Below are 21117 nucleotides of genomic sequence, written 5' to 3'. Positions count from 1 at the left end.
TATTTATAACTTCATATGCTGGTATAAAAAAGGGATATTTTTTTTTAATATACATTAAATGTGATGAGCTGTACGTGCGCCAAAAAATCAATGATCTCGTTGTAATTGATATAATGAATGTTGTGAAAAAATGTTTAAGGCTTCACTTCGCAAACGTAACTCGATACTTTCTTGAGGCGCATGGGAACATTTTTTATAAAAAGCATACATACATATGTAGTACATGCATGCATATGTAAGATTTGGGATGCGAACTTTCATTCACAAAATTCATTGATACTTGCCAAATACATAAGTAATATTTCAGGTTTGATGTCGGTGTAACTGATATGTGTAGAAGTGCGACCTGCTGAAATGAGCGCTAGCACAAAAGGAGTTTGTCGGCTATGAAAAAGTAAAAAAGAAGAAAAACAAAATATTATGTACATATGTATGTACATATCGTCATATTAAAAGTAAAAGGTCTTGACTTATTTAAAATTTTCAGGAGTCAAAACAACTTTTTGAATTCAAATTGAAAATTCCCGAACGGGTATTCCAAAGATGTAAATAAATCGAGTACCTTTTAAGACTTGGTTTTGAATTTTGGTATGCATGTTTGGGATTTCCTAAAAAAAGTCAAATAGGGCATTTTGCATTGATGATGGTCACACAAGCATCTATTTGATTGAATTAGCTTGAGTAGTTACTGATCTTACGTAGTTTTCGAGTTTCTGTAAATTACCGTTATATGGGAGGATTATTTCCTGATTTCAAAGATTTTCTGCATATTTGTCAGATAGGCCGGCATTTCATCATAAGTGAGTGGGGCTACACTCTTTTCTAAAAATTTCGTAATAATCTTTTTGTATTATACTTCACATACCAATTTTTAACAATTTGGAAACAATATTTATTAAAATATCGTAGATTTATTTAAATTTACATTTATCTAAATTTAAACGCTTGCCCAAACTATTTCTTTAATTCTTAATTATATAATAGTAATTTAAAGGAAAACTAATGCACATTCCGAAATACACAATATAGTTGGGTTCGCCATACATCCTTGGAGATTTCCAACAACCGGACCCTAGAAAACACGACTTTTGCGTATATGTATATCGAAAACTATTTTTGAAAATCAAATGGATTCATATTCTGCTTCAGTGGCCCCAAAATTCATCTTAAAAGTTTAATTTTAGTGAAAAAATAGCTCTAAAGTAGTGTTATTATATACAAGTTGCGTTTTTAGTTAGATTTCTCTTTAATACATTTTCTAAGTACAGAAATACCATTTCTCTGCCATTTTCTGCGGGCAATCGTTTCAAACTACCTGAGCCCAATTTCTAAGTTTTCAATTGAACAAAAAATAATAACGCGATCTATTCCGGGGATACAACAAATTCCTTAATATTCAACAAAAATTCCAAAGAATACTCATTGAAACGGCATACATTTAAATGGAACTTTTGCTTAACACAATTATAAAAAAAATCAAAATAACCCTGCAAAAAATTGTGCGACTAATCTCTAAAGAGAGTATTCCGAGATTACTCTCAATCGGGTACAATTGGGCATTAATTAGTCGCAACTAGTCTCATGTGGGTACTAATGGAGGTCAATTAGGCTCAACTCATACCTTATGGGTATAATTGGAGATCAATTAGTCCCCAACTCATCTCTCACGGGTACTATTAACGATTTAATGCTATGTACGCACTTAGTCAATGCAATTTCATGTGCGGCGTTGGCACACAGAGAGAGTATTCGCCTAACAAAACTGAGCACCCCGGTTCGAATTTCAGCTGGCGCAAATTTTTATTTTTATTTTTTAAGAGTGACTAGTCGCTTTTTATACCCATTCTGGTATAAAGGTGAACAATTAGTCTCTTCATAGGACATGCTCGAACAAAAGCGAACAGTACATTCCATATAAAGAGATCAAAAGTGGTATTAGTTGCATGCTCCTTTGCGATTGCTCCCGGAGTCATCCCGGATTAGTCAAATCTTTTGCAGGGAATAAAAAGAAAGCAAAATATTTACTTAAAACCGGCACGATCTTTCTAGAGAGCGAACATTTATTTATAAGCAGCAGTAGAATATTTTGTTTCCGGCCAACGGTTAACGTTCGCTGTGGAAGTTAGAAAAGTGAGAGGAGGTGGGAAATATTATTTGGAATGTTCTCTGTCGAATTTGACTCATTTTTGACGTTTTCTTCAAATTTTGTCAAATTGGTTTTTGGTCGCCTAGATCTTTCAAATACCCCTTAGTGCAGCATGTATAAATTTTACAGAATAATAATAACTTTCGCGTCTGGTCTCTTGAACAACAATGGCGATTGTATTTTTATGAGAACCAGTTTTTATGGCAGTATAAATCGCTATTAGATAAAAACTTTTTTATTTTTATTTTATTTTTGTATGCCGGTCGGAGGCTGGGCTTGAACCCTGGCCCTACACTACACCACAGCGGCCGCCATAAAGCTCTATTCACCTTTAGCTAAAAAATCTCGCAATATTTTGGGAAGTCTCTTTGCCGTCCTTGCATATTGGGACGCATCTCCTCAAACACCTTGGTACGAAGGTCTTTTGATAGCCTAAACAGTTCTACAAACCTCTCTTCCAAAATGCTGAAACTATCTGGATATTCGCATGAATTACGCTTTTTGCGAAGGCTGTTCCTAATCTTCTTTGCGAATCGTCGTGTACATCTTTATAAAGTACTCATGGTTACTCTTAAGGAGAAACAAGTAAGAAAGTCTAAGTTCGGGCGGAGCCGAACATTAAATACCCGGCGCAAGTATTAAATATAAGTTTTCCACCTTTCCGAAAGCTACCGCTACATGATAAGCGGGTGTATAAATATTAAGTTGCTAGTCGAAAAATTGAAATTTCAAGCATTTCTGAAATTTACCGTTATATGAAAACCGGCCTCAATTTTAGTCCGACTTCAACAATTTTCAACGGTTTGCTTTTATGTGGAAAGCACAATAACCATCCCGACCTTGGTACAAATTGTTAGAACGGTTAGCGAGATACATATATGTGATCACAAGTGGGCGGTGCTACGCCCATTTTCCAAAATTTTGTCATAAACGTATTTCTTGGTAAAGAATTGTTGCAACCATCAATTTTGAATAAATTAGCTTCAATATTTACTGATTTATCGAGGATTTCGTTTTTCTCGAAATTACCGTTATATGGGATGTGGGCGTGGTTATTTTCCGATTTAAAAATTTTCGGACATGCTGTACCAGGGTCAACAACTGTGCCAAGTTTGGAAGAAATTGGTGTAGCGGTTACCAAGATATACACATGTAACCATAAGTGGGCGTGGCTACGCCCATTTGCCAAAATTTTGTAATATTCTTATTTTTCGTCTAAAACTCATTGCAAATATCAATTTTGAGTGAATTATCTTCAGTAGTTACTAAAATATCGCAGTTTTCGTATTTCTTAAAATTACCGTTATATGGGAGGTAGGCGTGGTTATTGTCCGATTTCGCCCATTTTCAATACCATCCGTCCTACGCCCAAAAGAAGTGCATGTGCGAAGTTTCGTTAAGATATCTCAATTTTTACTCGAGTTATCGTGTGCACAGACGGACGGACGGACGGACAGACAGTCACCGCTTAATCGATTTCTCTTTTCATTCTGATCATTTATGTATACATTTGTCTATATCTATCTCGATTCGTTTTGCCTGTTACAAACAACCGTTATGTGAACAAAGTTATAATACCCTTGTGCACAAGTGCGCTCGGGTATAAAAAGTACAGGATATCACCAGAAGTTCGGATACAATATTACCTTTAGCATTTTAGCGATAGCGAAAGTTGGAATCCGGCTGCTGGAGCATGAAAAAAATAAATGTATGTTAAAAGTGAAAAAAATTCGCTTCCACCATTTACATTTACATAGTATGCGATCAAGATTTTGTTTCACCCCATGTTTTTTATATGTAGAGACGCTACTAGAGAGTGGTTTAGTTAAAAAGCGCAATTATTTTACCGGTATCCATCATGTATAAATCGATTTCAAACGTATGATTCCTTCTTAAGTTTTATCAATCTCCTGCAATTATACGTTTTCCGCACTTCATTATTTTCACTTTAGTTTATTTTTATTTTTTTGATAAAGGATTCCCAAACTACAATAAATTACTATTATATGTAGAGTAGTCAATGTTAAGAGCTTCTTGACTAGGACTACGAGTCTTCACGCTTCACTAAGCTTTTTCATTTACATTTACTAGTAATAATCCCCGAAAACCGGGGTGCTCCGTGGTCTAAAAATCTGCATATGGCCCAAAACGCGGACTGTTGCATTACATTTTTTAAATACCGCTGCAACTCGCGAGAATACAATTTTCGGATAGTTTTTCTTCTTGCATCCGAAACAGGGTAGCCAACTCTTATTTGAGAATTCCCCGATTTCGACAATGAACTTCCCCTATTTTGCCCGAAATTTCGTAAAATTCCCCAACCATAGATATCTCCTTACTTACAAAAAAAACAGAAGTAAACATTATGAATATAATTTGATATATTACTGGTATTTCTGTTTATTTTATTTTTAAACGTAATTCATCTATGTATTGATCAACCAAACTAAACTTTTATAAAGTTAGTTATCAAATAAAGAATAAAAAAATATTTATGTAATATTTACATACTTACATACATGCAGTGGTCGAAAAAATTTTACTGCCACCAATTATTGTTTTTTTTTTGTTATTTAATTTCATTCTTTAACAAAAACCGTTTCAACTTCGTGCAATATTTGGAAAAAATTCAACAAACTTTCGTAAAAATTTCGGGATTTTTAATTGGATTTTCTAGAAATATTTTGAGTATGCAGTTTTGTAGCCAACTCAATTCTAGAATAATAAAGTGGAAGTTCCAATTGGCTACAAATTTTCGTTTTAATGTTTCTTCCGAAGTTGTTGCGATTTTCTTCCATATAAAAATAAGTTTAGCCATTTGGAACTTTGTTACACTAGAATTGAACGCATGATTCAATAAAAGGTTTGCTCAGAAAACAGTTTTCTCGCTCCCTCTTGTCAAAATCGGCTCCCTTAGCAACCCAGCCAGCAGAGAAACGTACTTTTTGCCGAAAGTGCAGTTTTCGTGCATTTTTCGTTTCCGGAAATGTTCAGAAAACGATTTTCATATTTGTTCATTTTTCGTATCCGAAAAATGTCATCATCTCATTTCAAAAATTTTAAAATATTTGTTCAAACTGAGCATTTGAAAACATGTATACATATTCGCCAGTAGCTGAGTGTACAGAGAAGTGTGCTACTAATTGTTAGCTTTCAGGAGGTCCCAGGTTCGAATTCCGTCAGAAGCAACACATTAAAATTAGTTATTCAAATTTAAATAATTGCTGAATCTTAAACTTGTTTTTTGTTTGGTTTCCTGTAACTATGAAAAAGTTTCTGTAAAGTTCATAATGAAATCGTTTTCAACGAAAAATTGTATCAGACAAATTTCAGGAAAACAGCCGTTTTACAACCATTTTCGATAGTTTTCTGCACATACGTTTCGGATGAATACTTCAGTGGGAGAATTGATCTGAAAAACGTCCGAAAACGAAATCGGAAAACGGATGAAACATCAGGTTTTTATACAAAATTGTTTCCATTTTCGGATACGTTTCCGGATATTTTGCTGGCTGGGAAGGCACTGTGTGTGTGTGTAAAGCTTTTGTAAGGGAGTTAAGGGAGTGTCAAAACTCGAATGTAACTACCCTGCAAAAAATGGGACTAATCCGGGATGACTCCGGGAGCAATCGCAAAGGAGCATGCGACTAATACCACTTTTGATCTCTTTTTTCGAGCATGTCCTATGAAGAGACTAATTGTTCACATTTATACCCGAACGGGTATAAAAAGCGACTAGTCACTTTTAAAAAATAAAAATAAAAATTTGCGCCAGCTGAAATTCGAACCGGGGTGCTCAGTTTTGTTAGGCGAATACTCTCTCTGCGTGCCAACGCCGCACATGAAATTGCGTTGACTAAGTGCGTACATATCATTAAATCCTTAATAGTTCCCGTTAGAGATGAGTTGGGGACTAATTGATCTCCAATTATACCCATTAGAGATGAGTCGAGAGTAATTGATCTCCATTAGTACCCGTATGAGACTAGTTGCGACTAATTAATGCCCTATTGTACCCGATTGAGAGTAATCTCAGAATACTCTCTTTAGAGATTAGTCGCACAATTTTTTGCAGGGTAGTATTCCACAACATATATATGTTTAAATACTTATGTATACAAATATACAAGTCGGACGGATTTCGTAAAAAAATTATGTCATGTCTCCGATTCGAATTTTTTTATGGGTTTTATACATGAAATAAACGTATCCGAGGATTTTTTTCCTTTTTTCTTCGGAGATATGTCGGTCAAAGGTCGAATTTTTTCATGATTCTGACCATTCATGTACTTGTTCAAATCGTTATATCTCGGGCTCTACTCATCGTAGAGACTTCATCTTAACGTCGTTTTGAAGATAAGGAAACGGGCTCTATACGATGGTTATGATTGTCCTAAAGTTAACTTAGCTATTTACAGTTGAACTTTTTCAAGTTGATTTGCATAGTAAAGACCAATAAATTTGGGATTTAAAATTACACCATCGTAATCTTTGTTTAATTCTTTATAAAAAAACATAAAAAAATGGGAGTTTTTCAAAAACTATTTTTAAAACATTTTTGACGAGGTGGTTTATTTTGTGAGAGTCAACAGTGAAGTCTCTACGATGAACAAAACCCGAGATATAACAACTTGAAGAAGTAGGTACATGATTATTTAGTCGGAATCATGAAAAAATCCAAAATTTGACAGATCATATATCCGAAGAAAAAAGGAAAAACTTGAAGCCAATCGAAGTTGTGCCACCAAATTTCGTGTCCGATATGAAAAAGAATGCCTCATTTATGATATATATATTTTAATATGGAATAATAGTAGCGTTAGAATTGTAATATATTACATATTTGATTATTTGCAGGGTTGAATTTTATAATTCTTGTATGCCCTTACAGTGTCTGAATGTCCTTTTATTTTAATTTGGTCGTAATTTAAACTATATCCCTGGATCCCGAAAACTTGATCCCGGGATTTCGGGACTCTGAAAAGACTCACCACTCCCGGGATTCGGGATCCCGAATACCTAAATACCTAAATATACTTATGTTCATACATTTGTAATATGAATTTAGCCAGCTTTTTGCAATAAATATCTAAAATAAGATTGACACATAAATCAATGACGAACGATGGCTAGCTAATTAATATTGCCGCCTTATACAACGGTTGTCAACTGCATTTTAACCACCACTCAAACTATAATTAAATCATGGTAATGCAAATTATTAATAATTAATTAACTCTATTCCCACACTTAAAACAATAACTAACATAGCGACACATCTTTCATCTTGCAGTTCGTACCAGCAATCCATATTTCTTGTGCTCTAAATTACCCCCGCATTGGCGCTCCAACAAAACGTTGCCCAACTCCTTCAAAGTAGTGGCACTCGTGGAAGTCGGCGACGGCACACTGGTGACGATACGGGCTGGAAACGACGAGAATTGCTGCGCTGAACTGAGGAACTGCACGGCGGTGATGAAGGATCATGTGGCCAAGTTTAATGATCTGCGCTTTGTGGGACGCAGCGGCAGAGGTGAGTGATTGACAGCGGAAGAATGAAGTAAGCAGTGAAAGAAATGAAAGTAAGTAACTTAAATGCAGAAACGCTGGTGTAAAAATCAGAAGCATCAGCATAGGCACCTTCAGCAATCAATAATGAGCCAATATGGCAGCGTTTGACTTCCGTCATTGAGTGCTTGGCATTGTGAAGTGCTTTTCTGTTGCTGTTGCAACTTTGAGTTGAATTCTCGTGTAAGAACACACGTTACGTCACCTTAAGTGAGACAAGTAAGTGGCCGCATCTAAAGCGGACTCTAACCCAAACGAGCGGGCGTTCCAGTAGGCACTTGCAAAAATTACATCTCCGAAAACTGAGCATTGGCGAACCTGTGCAGCAAGACCAGTGAGGTTCACTCACAGAAGTCGTCACATTATGTCCGCAAGCCAGGCACTTAATGAGTTCGCTGTATTCACATATGTACCTAGTATTGTATGTATATATTTATGCATACGTAGGTATTTACATAAGGGTCGTAAGAAAAAAAAAAGTAAAGTCGGAATTATAATGCTCTCACCCACTAAGATTATTTTATACCGAAAAAATATACCATTTTTTTGAAATTAAAAAATATTTAGAGGTCGCTCAAGGCGCTCAAAGTTTTCCATGTGTTTTATTTGGGGGGAAAAAAAAATTTCGTAGAAATACTAGTATATAATTCTGAAACTCTTTATTTTTCAGTCGGAAAAATCTGTTTCTCTTCAGGAAACCCCCAATAGTAATACCCAAATGTTTATTTAACCATTTTAAAATACTAACGATTTTTTATGGGTTCCCCATTGCATTTGTTAGGGTTTTTGGCAAACCTTTAAAAACTATTAAAAAATTACTAAGCATATCAATTGGTATTATTATTCGAAGTCTTATGAAGAGAAACAGAGTGTTCCGATAAAAAAAATATTGATTGTAATAAATTAGATACCATTTCTACGGAAAATTGTTTTTTTTTTTTATAATAATAAATAACAGATTGGCGCTTACACATATGTTAGTGTTAGGCCGAGCTTCTCCTCCGATTTATAGCGTGCGCCCTGATGTTGTCACACAAAGCGTAGGAGCCTACAGTTTTACGCCGACTCTGAACGGCGATTGTTTTTTTTTTTGTTTATGGGAAGCTGTTTTTCATGGCAGAAATACACTCGGAGGTTAAGAAAAAAACTTTTTTTCAATTTTTTTTTTGCGATGTTGCTTTGACCAGGGCTTGAACCCAGGCCCTGCGGAGTGGAAGCGTGCACTGTTTCCGCCCTACAAATACATGGATATTTGTTTGATTATAAAATAAAAAAACGAGCATATTCGTCAGTACACACGAAAAAAGGCGCGAGCTCAAAAGTTGGCCGCGAAAAAAGGCGCATAAAAAAAACTTCAGCGAAGAAAGACTCTTAAAATATTTTACGGCGAAGAAGGACGCAAAAACATATTTTCGCGGTCAACTATGTTTGCGGGTGTAATAGTATGTACATTCCGTAAATAGTTTTTGGGGAATAATGCTGAAGTGACAGTCCTTGGCCATGTATAAATATACGATTACGCGTCTTTCTTCGCCGACAACTAGGTTACGCGGCTTTCTTCGCCGAAGTTTTTCTTAACCGTCGAAACACTAGTGCGGCTTTATTCGTGTTTAGTGACGATATTTTTTCGGTATAGAACAATCCTAGGGGGAGAGCATTAAAATTCGGAGTTCACTTGTTTTCGGACCACCCTAATGTGCATATGTGTATACTTACCTGCAAAAAGTCGTATGCCGTACGCATTCGTGCAACTTGCTGATCCACAAAAGCCTCTCAGCCCTTGCAACCCTTATAAAATTTGCATGAGACATTTTCAAATTTCGAACCAACAAAATTGGGTTCAATCGTCGAGGTGTAATTCTGTAGCAGCAACTAAGCGTGCTGTAGTCAAAAACTGCACCAACTGTCATCTCCCATCCATCACGTGTCCATGCGCTTAGCTGCAGCTCGCCAGACGTTACATGGATTGCAATTGCTCCGGCTCCTCTTGCTTATTATTCATATAAGCTGGCCGAACAGCAGTAAATTCTGACACGCAACACAAAATTTTGCCATCAATAATCGATTTTAAAGTGTGCATTTTAGCATTGTTATTTTACTGCGATCGCAACATGTCATCTATATTTTGTTTGACGGTAGATCGGTCGGTCGGCAGCGCCTGGTAAACACTGCAAGTGCACGCAAAGTGCAGGCCGGGTGCGGCACCGCGACAGCTCGCTAATTCTCTATCCAAACTGGCAATTAATTGGCACTTGGAAACTTATGCGCTAATTAGGCAGTCCGTGCAACAGTTGGTTAAAATGTGCTGCAGTTGCGCGAAATTAGGATGACGGCGCACATGCGTAGGCCACGCTGGCAGTTCGAGGCTTTCCTGGAACATAGTTATGACTATCGCTTATAGTAAAACACATACATATCTATGTATGTATAGAAGGTTTGGATATTTTATCTATTACTTACGGTTTACGCGGTTACGAGCATTTACGCGTTTCCTTGAATACCCAAAATATTTTTTTATAAAAGTCTATCTAGTTATACAACAAACGCAATATAAATCCACATTTCAAACTTTGTACAAAAGTTATAAAAACTCAACAAGTTTTCACCTAAATTTCAAACCTTTTATTCAGAATTTTTTGGTATTTAGTTCAGGCTCTCCCAAAGTGGGTGCCTGGAGAGTATGCCTGGGGTGCCGCTAGTGGCTAGAGTATACTAGTGGTGCGGTATTAAATGACTAGACTTTGAAGTTTACCTTATTGTAGGTATACAATCTTCGATTATTACCGCAGCGACCGCCATCTGTAAAATCATTTCAGCCAGTAGCCACCCAACTGAAGTTCGGTTGCCATAAGCATAAGTCGGCTCAGCTCGATGTTCTGGTCACATAAGTACTTCTACTATTCTGGTACTTACAAATGTTGGCCCAAAGTTATAATACCATTTTATGCTCATCAAAGGTATAGTTTTGAAATCTCAAATCGGTGAAGTAGGTAACAAAATATAAATTTAAATATTTTCTTAACTTCGCCCAGCGTATCTTTTAAAATCTCATTTTCAAAAATTTCATGCATTGCTATAGCATGTCATTAGGGGTGTTTCTTAACTTTTTACAGCTGTTGATAACAGATTGGGGAAGAGTATAATTTTACGCACAAAGAGATCGAAAGAGGAAAAACTAAATAAACGAAAACTAGCAGAAATTTGCAGTGACAGTACACACACACACACTCATCTTCAAATGCATGCACAAATCCTTACATTCTGCAATTCGTAACAATTCTGTTAAATGTTGGATAGTCAATAGGTACGTTCATTTAAAATCTGCAGTAAAAAATGTCCAACAGCAAAATTCCGGAGAAATATCATTTGTTCTTTCACAAGAGAAACATATCCAAAATAGTACGCCAACAGAAAATTTGCAGAAACTTGCAAGTTACAGGTCTATTCTGCACTTGTAATAAAAAGTTTGTAACCAGTAAATAAAGTTCCTGTCAATTTTTAAACCCTTTTCGCATTCTCTGTACTCTTGTAACCGGTAAATTTTGTTACCATCTCATAAGCTGGTAACAAAGTATTGCCCCGTGAAATATGCAATGCCAGAATTTGCACAATTCTTCATAGCTGAATCGCTGAATATTTTAACTTCTTGTCACCGCGAGTCTAGGTACGTTGGTAATGCAGTGAAAATATTCAGCAACTCAGCTATGAAGATTTGTGGAAATTCCTGTATTGCATATTTCACGGGGCAATACTTTGTTACCAGCTTATGAGATGGTAACAAAATTTACCGGTTACAAGAGAGCACAGAATGCGAAAAAGGTTTAAAAATTGACACACACTTTAATTACCGGTTATAAAATTTATGTTACCAGCTCAGAATACTNTCAGCTATGAAGATTTGTGGAAATTCCTGTATTGCATATTTCACGGGGCACCAGCTATCTCATACAAATTTACCGGTTACAAGAGAGCACAGAATGCGAAAAAGGTTTAAAAATTGACACACACTTTAATTACCGGTTATAAAATTTATGTTACCAGCTCAGAATACTTAGACCTGTAAAAAGTATAAGATTGAAAACGTAAGAAAACAAATCCTGAATTCTTATCCTGACACAGTTCACTGACTAAACGAATAATTACTTATTTCTTACAAGTTTAATCAGTCGCATTTTACTATTTCAACTTATAAACCATCAAATACAATTTAGGGATTTGCGTAAATTCCAGCCAGCTCTTCTTGATCAGCTGTTTTCTTGTTGGCAAATTGCTGTGGGCTAAAATATGTATTTATATGTCGTCGGTCCCTACGAAGAGTAGCACATTTCACTATTCGCGTGGAAGACTAGCACATTTCACTATTAGCGTGGAAGACTAGCACATTTCATTACTCGCGTCGAAAAGTAGCACATTTCAGATTTTTGCGTGGAAGACTAGCACATTTCATTATTTGCGTAGAAGACTAGCACATTTCAGATTTTTGCGTGGAAGACTAGCACATTTCAGAATTTTGCGTGGAAGAGTAGCACACTTCAGATTTTTGCGTGGAAGAGTAGCACATTTCAGATTTTTGCGTGGAAGAGTAGCATATTTCACTATTTGCGTGGAAGACTAGCACATTTCAGATTTTTGCGTGGTAGAGTAGCACATTTAAACTAAATCATAAAAGCATAATTTATATTGGAAATTCAAGTGCTTATTTTATATTTGCGTAATTCTATTATAAAATTCATAAAATTCCGACGGTATATCCTATGATTCCTTTGATTATTTTTGTCGCATTTGCTACTATATAACGAATAAACACAATTTATTTTTATATGAAAGAAAACCGCAACAACGGAAATTTTTTAGCCACTTGAAACTTGCACATTATTGCAATAAAATTGAAAGGGCTTTAATTCTATATACTCAAAAAATTCTTAGAAAAAAATTATTTGACATTTGGATGAACATTTTTAGATTTTTTTAGTTTTCTATAAAGTTTTAAATTTGGGTTTATATCATGATTCAATAATACAAGGTTGTGTAATTTGTGACAGCTAAAATTTGACACTCCTCTATCTAGATTTGTATTTTGGAAGTAGGAGAAAGGGGAAGAATGTGATCGCATTTTGCGAAAACGGTAGTAGAATGGTACTACAAAAAGTACGCAAAGTATACAATTAGAAGTAAAATGTGTATTATTAATTCTATGCGAATTTGCAATATATTTGGTGTTTTAATGGAAATACTAAACAATACATAAAAATATGCATTTTCGAATTAAGTTCTTCGTCATTTCCGGGAACAAATCTAGAATGCCGACCGTTCAGCTATGCAAAAACTATAAATGCGGATCAATAGAACTTTTTATGCTCATTTCAGCCATGCCAAAATGATTTGGCGCAAGTAAAAAATGAAGAGGTTCTAGAAGGTTAAAGTTCAGTTTTTAGATATTTTAAATATTAATATCTTATGTAATTTATAACCAATTAAACAGCTAATGACGTCACCATAAAGGTCATTAATTTGTTCTTCAGCTGATGTACATAATTTATAGCTTTTTGTATTTTTAAACCAAAACCACTAAAAATCCAAGAAATATTATTTTTTCATGAAATAACCTTTTTTGAAAAAACTGCATAATTAATGGTAAAGAATTTTATATAATTTAGAAAGTACAAGTTATTATCTTTAATTCGATATTACATACTTTATCATGATCTACTTTTGGGTTTCAACAATTTAGTGATAATAAAAAATACAAATAAACCTCTTATATCTTCTTTTTTTACCAGTGACAAATAAATTTGGTATCGTTGAAATCAGCGTAAAAAGTTCTATCAATCGGCATGTTTGGTTATTTTATAGCTAAACGGTCGCTATTCTACACTTGTTCTAGAAAATTACGCAAACGAAGGTGACGCCAACGAATATTTAGTATGAAGAATTTTTGGTTTTACTACTAATATCACTAGAAACTCTAGAGTAAGCAACATTATGCACAAGTAAAGGAGCCGATTTTATGTGTGGGAGCGAGAAGACTGTTTTATTACAAAACCTTTCTATTATTGAATCATGGGTTTATATGGACTTCTTCAGAGAATGAACTTTATTTTAATGAAAATTCTTAAAAATAAGTAAATAAAAATAAGTGGAAAACAATATCACTTTGAAATGAGGTGCTTTTGATATGACTGCATGTACATTAGGGTGGTCCAAAAACCGTAGTCGGAATTGTAATGCTCTCACTCCCTAGGATTGTTGTATATAGAAAAGTGTACCCATATTTATTTTTAAAAGCAAAAAATATTTAGTGGTCGTTTAAAGCGCTCAAAGTTTTCCATGTATTTTTGTATGGGAAAAAACAACTTTTCGTTGAAATGGTATAGAATTTTTGAAAATCAATATTTTTCGATCAGAAAACTCTGGTTATTTTCAGGATACTTTCAATAATAATACCCAATTATTTATTTAACAATTTTTTAATACTAACGATTTTTTATTTGCCCCCAATTGCATTTTTCGGGGTTTTTGGGGTTTTTGGCGGACCTACAAATTATAGTTGCGATGAAAAAAGGTTAAATAAACAATTGGGTATTATTATTGGGAATCCTGCAGCTGAAAAAAGTTTTCCGATAGAAAAATAGTTTTTTTGAATTATATACCATTTCTACCAAAAGTGTTTTTCCCATATAAAATATGTACATGGGAAACTTTGGGCGCTTTGAGCGACCTCTAACTATTTTTTGATTTCAAAATAAAAAATAGGGATATATTTTTTCGGTATAGAACAATCTTGGGGGGTGAGAGCATAAAAATTCCGACTTTACTTTTTCACATGCATTTTTGGACCACCCTAATGCACATATATGTTTCTCGTATTTATAAATAGATTCCCTGAGGAAGACGCGAATATGCGTCCAAACGAGTAGGAGGAAAATAAACGTTTATTCTTGTTGTAATAAAATACCGAAAAGCTCCATACACAACATTAAACTCTCAGCTTAGTCGAGGAGAAATAATTATTACATACACGTATGTTTGGTTTTTGTACGGCTGCTAGTACCACTTTATATGAATTCGCTATTCTTCTACGCGAGTATCTGAAATGTGCTACTCTTCCACGCAAAAATCTGAAATGTGCTAGTCTTCCACGCAAAAATCTGAAATGTGCTAGTCTTCCACGCAAATAGTGAAATGTGCTACTCTTCCACGCAAAAATCTGAAATGTGCTACTCTTCCACGCAAAATTCTGAAATGTGCTACTTTTCGACGCGAATAATGAAATGTGCTAGTCTTCGACGCGAAAAGTGAAATGTGCTAGTCTTCCACGGTAATTTGAGATGTGCTACTCTTCGTTGGGAGCGACGATGTATAATATGTATGTATGTAAAATATGTATGTATTTGTGTAATATGTATGAAATATGTATTTTAAAAAGAAAAAATAGCAAAAATGTTCTAATGGCTCAAAGAGCCACGTTGCCCACCGTTGGTATATAGATTTTTAAAAAGATAATTGTTTAACAAATTTTACTATAGTAGGAGTTTGCAAAATTCGGAAAATCTCTTCCCCNAACAAATTTTACTATAGTAGGAGCTTGCAAAATTCGGAAAATCTCTTCCCCTATATACAATGTAAATAATAATGCTGAATATGTTGCATGTGTTCCTTTTGTTGACATGCATAAATTTGATGTACGATTTGATTTGAATTTATTCGGCAATGTCTTCATATATCACTTTCAAACATGCATAAGCGACATGATATAAACTGGCACTTGCATGATGTGTTACATATCGCTATGTTTTGTAGTTCAGGCCTTTAGTATCTATATATAATTGCTCAGTCATACGACTTAGTTAAGCCGATCTGTTGCAGCCACAGAATTGAGCTATATATCAAACTGAAGTGCAAGCTGCAGTTGCAGTTGACCGTGTTTGTCAAAAAAGTAAAAAGCGGCAGAAAAGTCGATAGTGAGTAATATAATCTATTGAAAATATTAACCATATTTCCTTGGAATTGAGATTCGGGAAAGTTTTTAGGTATTATTCATAGTTTTGAAATATATTTCACGAAAGCAAAAAATAATAATAGCTGAGATCCCTTTCTTTTTTAAACACCTGGGATACCACTGACCATTAAAAAGGACCCTGAACGACTGCAAACCTCAAAGCATTACACATTTTTGTATGTAATTTTTCAAATTAACGATCCAAAATTAGCCGGTAATACTTATAATGGTATACTTAGTATTATAATACTTATAATGGTATACATACCCAAATAGATTAGGCTTCTAGGGTTAAGAAAGCTTTAGTTTGAAAGTGTGATATTAAATGCTTTACACCATAAACGGCGCCAATTTTCAATGATTATTGAGTTTCAGATTAAGACTAATACCAGATATTGTGGAAGGTTGGATTATACCTTAAAGATGACGGTAATAATAACAATAATAATAAGAACTTAAAAATTATCTTGGGTTATCAGGTGTCTAGCAATACAAGATTAATTGTTGTCTTTCACGAAGTTCTTTAAATAAATTTTGAGCTAAGTACTCACCCGTATTTCGGGGGTTACTACTAGTTTTAATAAATTGTTAGTTTAATTTCCTATAAAATGTACCTTTAGGTTTATGAATTTTAAAAATAAATACATCTAAAATTTGTTTTAGAGAATCAATGTGAAATAATTGCAGAAACGATTAACCGGTATGCTGAGCAACCGAGACGTCTGCTTTTTAAATAATTTTTGTAAAACAAATCGGCAAGTACATATCGTTCCCCGCATGCCAGAAACATGAATGTGTAAAGATGAAAGTTTTGGGATTTGGGGATCCCCCAAAATATAGAGTACTATCTAAAATTAAAACTATTTTCAAATAAACTGATACCTCATTTAATGCAAACGCATACAAATTGTCGAATTTAGGTGAATTTTCTTAAATACGGCCTTGAATTTATATGTGTATGTACCGGAATTTCAGATTTTTTGAGTAGTAAGCATTTTATAAGTATTTTTTCAAAATTGATACATACAGTCGCTCTTTACCAAAAAAGTGATTTTTCAAGAAATTTTAGTAAAATGGGGGTAGCACCGCCCACTTATATCATATATGTGTATCTGAAAAACTACTTAACCGATCGCAACCATTGCGCTTAGCCTTCTTAAGCGTCGTAATGAAATCGGACAAAAACTACGAGCTCCACTAACGTAACGGTAATTTAAAAACAACCCAAAGCTAGCTATATTTGAGGAGGAGTAGCGTTTTGCAGATTTCAAAAATATTCAAAACGGTACTTAAGGAGGCTAAGCACCATGTGTACCCAAATTTGGACGAGATCGGTCAAGTAGTGTTTGAGATACGCATATATCATATAATTGGACGGTGCCACTCCCATTTTCCTAAAATTTCTTGAAAAACCACTTTTTTGGTAAAGAGCGATTGTATGTATCCATATTTTGAAATTGTAGAAATCATCGATGGTCAAAATTTAAAAAATTAAGAGAAATATGGGTCTTTTTATTATTATTACCTTCCTTTTATTAGCTCGGGATGTAACTATGCAATATTGATGCGCCTAAAAGATGCAGCGATTTCTATTCTCAAGTTATATACCTGATGACAGTACGAATGGCAATTATAATAGGGAGGTTTTAGTTTTTTTTAACTATAATTTTATTTTAAGTAACCCGATAAAAAATCCCTAAGAAATTTGCTACGCTTTTTACTACGGTTTTCAAAAGATGTTTGCGAAAAAAAGAGCACAAGGCATTTCATGCTTGCAACAGAAATATATGGGGCATATATTATTGAGGAAAGAGTGGGACAACAAGCTTCTGAAGTATCAGATGTCAAAATTCCTTGGGCACACACGAAATAATGGCACTTTTTTCCTAGACCGTTTTCTTGAGAGCTGCATACTGGCCTTACAAGTAATGCCCCAAATATACTTGGTATTGTCCATTAGCATTGCGAGAGGCCTTCAGTGCTTAATAGTTTTGTTGTATTTCCGCCAATGGATATGCTTATTGGTGTTTATATCTCTTACACATTTAGTTGATAGTTAGTGGGGTGGGTTCAAAACAGGCAAAAGTTGTAAGGCAGTTTTGTTACGGGAGGGGAAGTGGACGCAAACGGCGAAAAAAGCAATTTCATTGTTGTCTGATGGTGACTATTTAAATGATGGCCGCTACTGTTGTTGATTGAAATGACATTTAATCATGCGTAACAGAAAAAACAATAATCAAGTATATCATAACGTCTACATGGACGACAAGTAAATAAGCATTTTTTAATTTACTCCTAAATTGGCAGCGAAAAAATAACAGTTCTCGTTTCGCCATTGGCCACTTACTACAGAACGCGACAATGAGTTAATGTTTCTGACAGCCGCTCGAAACAAATGTTGTACTAAACATTTTAAATGAAAAACTCAACAGGTATGTATGCAAATTAGGGTGGTCCAAAATAAGTAAAGTCGGAATTTTAATGCTCTCACCCCCTACGATTGTTCTATATCAAAATAATTATACCCCTATTTTTTATTTTGAAATCAAAAAATATTTAGAGGGCGCCCAAAGCGCTCAAAGTTTCCATGTATTTTATGTGGGGAAAAACAACTTTTCGTAGGAATGGTATGGAATTCTTGAAAATCAATATTTTTCGATCGGAAAACTCTGGTTCTCTTCAGAGACTGCCAATAACAATAACCAATTAATTATTTAAAAATTTTTTAATACTAAAGAGTTTTTATTTATCCTCCATGGCGTTTCCTGGGGGTTTTGGCGGACCGATAAAATATAGTTACTATAAAAAAAAAAATTATATAAATGAGTGGGTACTGTTATTGGGAATCGTCAGAAGAGAAACAGAGATTTCCAAGAATTCTGTGCCATTTCTACGAAAGGTTGCATACAAATTTCGACTTTACTTTCTCACGTGCATTTTCTCATAAGAACGGTTCAACGAGTGAGCATTTATTTTATAGTTGAAAATAGTGGTGCCAACCTTTTTTGAATAGGAAACAACGCAACATTTGTTTGTATTTAAAAATAAGTTATTGTTATTGCACCATCCGGCAAAAGAATCAAGGTCAGATTGTAAGTTAATGCAGTCAAAAATATTACGTACTGTCAAAAACAGTTTAACATCATCTGCAAACATTAAGGATTTAGCGAATTTAAATTGTTGAGGCAGGTCATTAACAAACAACAGGAAAAGGAACAATAAAGGACCACAGTGAGTCCCTTGTGGAATTCCTGACCAAGCATCGATAAGCAAAGATGATTTAACTCCTCCAATTGACACAAAATGTTTCCTATTCGATAGAAAACTGGAGAAAAATTTCAACAGTTTTCCATTGATTCCATACAATTTCAATTTACGTAACAGAATTGAGTGATCAACTTTGTCAAATGCTTTTGAGAAGTCGGTGTAAATGACGTCGAGTTGCGCATGAGTCTCAAAAGCATCGACAATTCGATTAGTGACTAAGGCTAAATTGGTGGAAGTAGACCTCCCGGGAAAAAATCCATGCTGACACTCAACGATAGCTTTGCTAATGTGATCAAAGAGCTTACATTGAAGAATGTGATCAAATATCTTTGCCAGGGTGCTTTGTTTAACTATAGGTCTATAGTTGCAAATATCATTGCGGTCGCCAGACTTAAATATAGGATTTATTGAACATAGTTTCCACGAATCTAGGAAAGTTCCGCAGTTAAGACATTGCCGAAAGAGAAGTGCCAAAGGATCTGCAACCGTATCGGAGCAAATTTTGAAAAATAACGGACAAAGACCCTCATTGTCAGATTTTGCGCTGCTTGTCAACTTTGAAATTGACAGAAGAACATCATCGACGGTAATTTCGAAGGAAGAGATTTGTGGTAAATACGAGTTATGAAATGCAGAAATCGATGAAGTGGTAAACTTTGAGTAGACCTTCTGAAATAGTTTAGCAAACAAATTACAAGTATCCTGCTTATTATTGGACACTTCACCATCACACTCCATGCTTTCCAGGCAAACCATTGGTCTTTCTCTTAGAATTTATAACGGGCCAGAAACTAGATGGATTTGATTTCAATTTTGATTCGAGTTTAAGCATGTATTGTTTAAATAGAAACTTATTAAGACAATCGAAATTCTTTTTAAGTCTTACATAGTTAAGTCGATCAACTTCATCAGTACTCTTTATTTTCAATATTCTTTAGGTTACTCACTTTCGAATTGAACCAGGGTGGTTTATTGTTTGGAACTGTTCGCTTTAGAGGTACGAAACTGCAAATAGCTAACGAAAGTCGTTGTAGCAAAATAGCGTACGAAGTATCTGGTCCAGTAGGGGAGTTCAGGAAAGTCCAATCGGTGGCTAGTAAAAACTCATTCATCGCTACACTGTCAGCCCTAAAATAATTATATTCAACAGCAGATTCAGTAGGTTTTTTTATCGAAATTATAATACTCAAAATGAGCCACCACTAAACTATTTTCTAAAATAGGAGACGGTTACTCCAAACATGATAGTCTAATATGGTAGACAGCCGGAGAAAATTAATTTGAATTAATAAGCATAAATGCAAATTAAAATTTTACCCTTACAGACGGCAGTAATGCGAATAAACCAGCCGCAAGGTTGTGGGTTCGAGTCCCACGGTCAGTATACTTTTTTTTATTTCCTTTTCATTATTTTTATACCCGAGCGCACTTGTGCACAAGGGTATATTAATTTTGTTCACATAACGGTTGTTTGTAACAGCCAAAACGAATCGAGATAGATATAGACAAATGTATACATAAATGATCAGGATGAAAAAAGGTATCGATTAAGCCATGTCTGTCTGTCCGTCCGTTAGTCCGTCTGTCCGTCTGTCCGTCTGTCCGTCTGTCCGTTATTTTTTTTACGTTACTTTCAGTTAGTTATTGTTGAATTTTTAACAAAATTCATCTTTAAAAATTAAAATTAACTAATAGTAAAATAAGAAATGTGATATAAAATAAAGCAAATGAAAATAAAATAAAGTAAAATTAAATATATAAATAAAATAAAATAAAAAAATATAAAATAAATAATAAAAACAAACAACTTTTCGCAATCGCTCCAACCGAGTATTGTAGCTCGCAACTCTCACCACTCGGCTACCGCGTACGCGAAACTCGACTGCTTCGTTTGCTTACTTGTGCAAAAGATAACAACTGGCCGTTTTTACCAGTGTTGTCATCGAAAATTCCCCGGATCCGAGTTAATTCCCAAAAATTTCGTGCATTTGTTCGGCTGCTTATGCTCATTTTAAAGAGGAAAATGCATGAGTTAAAGCAAATTAATGCTGGTAATGCATTTTAAAGAGGAAAATGCATGAGTTAAAGCAAATTAATGCTGGTAATGCAAATAATCGAGCCCGTTTGTCTACCGTAT

General features: G+C 34.7%; 1 protein-coding gene across 1 annotated transcript in view; it reads left to right on the top strand.

The window, feature by feature from the left end:
- Nucleotides 1-21117, top strand: part of LOC108365764 (protein lozenge-like) — a gene marked incomplete at its 3' end in the record, with an annotated part of 61233 nt that overhangs the window by 18196 nt on the left and 21920 nt on the right. The window contains exon 3 of the mRNA XM_017619904.1: nucleotides 7440-7679. Coding sequence (XP_017475393.1) covers nucleotides 7440-7679 — 240 coding nt within the window. The remainder of the gene's footprint in view (nucleotides 1-7439; nucleotides 7680-21117) is intronic.

The sequence above is a fragment of the Rhagoletis zephyria genome, unplaced genomic scaffold (assembly GCF_001687245.7).
Source record: "Rhagoletis zephyria isolate East Lansing unplaced genomic scaffold, Rhagoletis_zephyria_1.1 Rzeph_scaffold_01991, whole genome shotgun sequence".
In the NCBI taxonomy this organism is placed as follows: Eukaryota; Metazoa; Arthropoda; class Insecta; order Diptera; family Tephritidae; genus Rhagoletis; species Rhagoletis zephyria.
The sequence above is the reverse complement of the archived record's forward strand: the minus strand, read 5'-3'. Positions and strand labels throughout refer to the sequence as shown.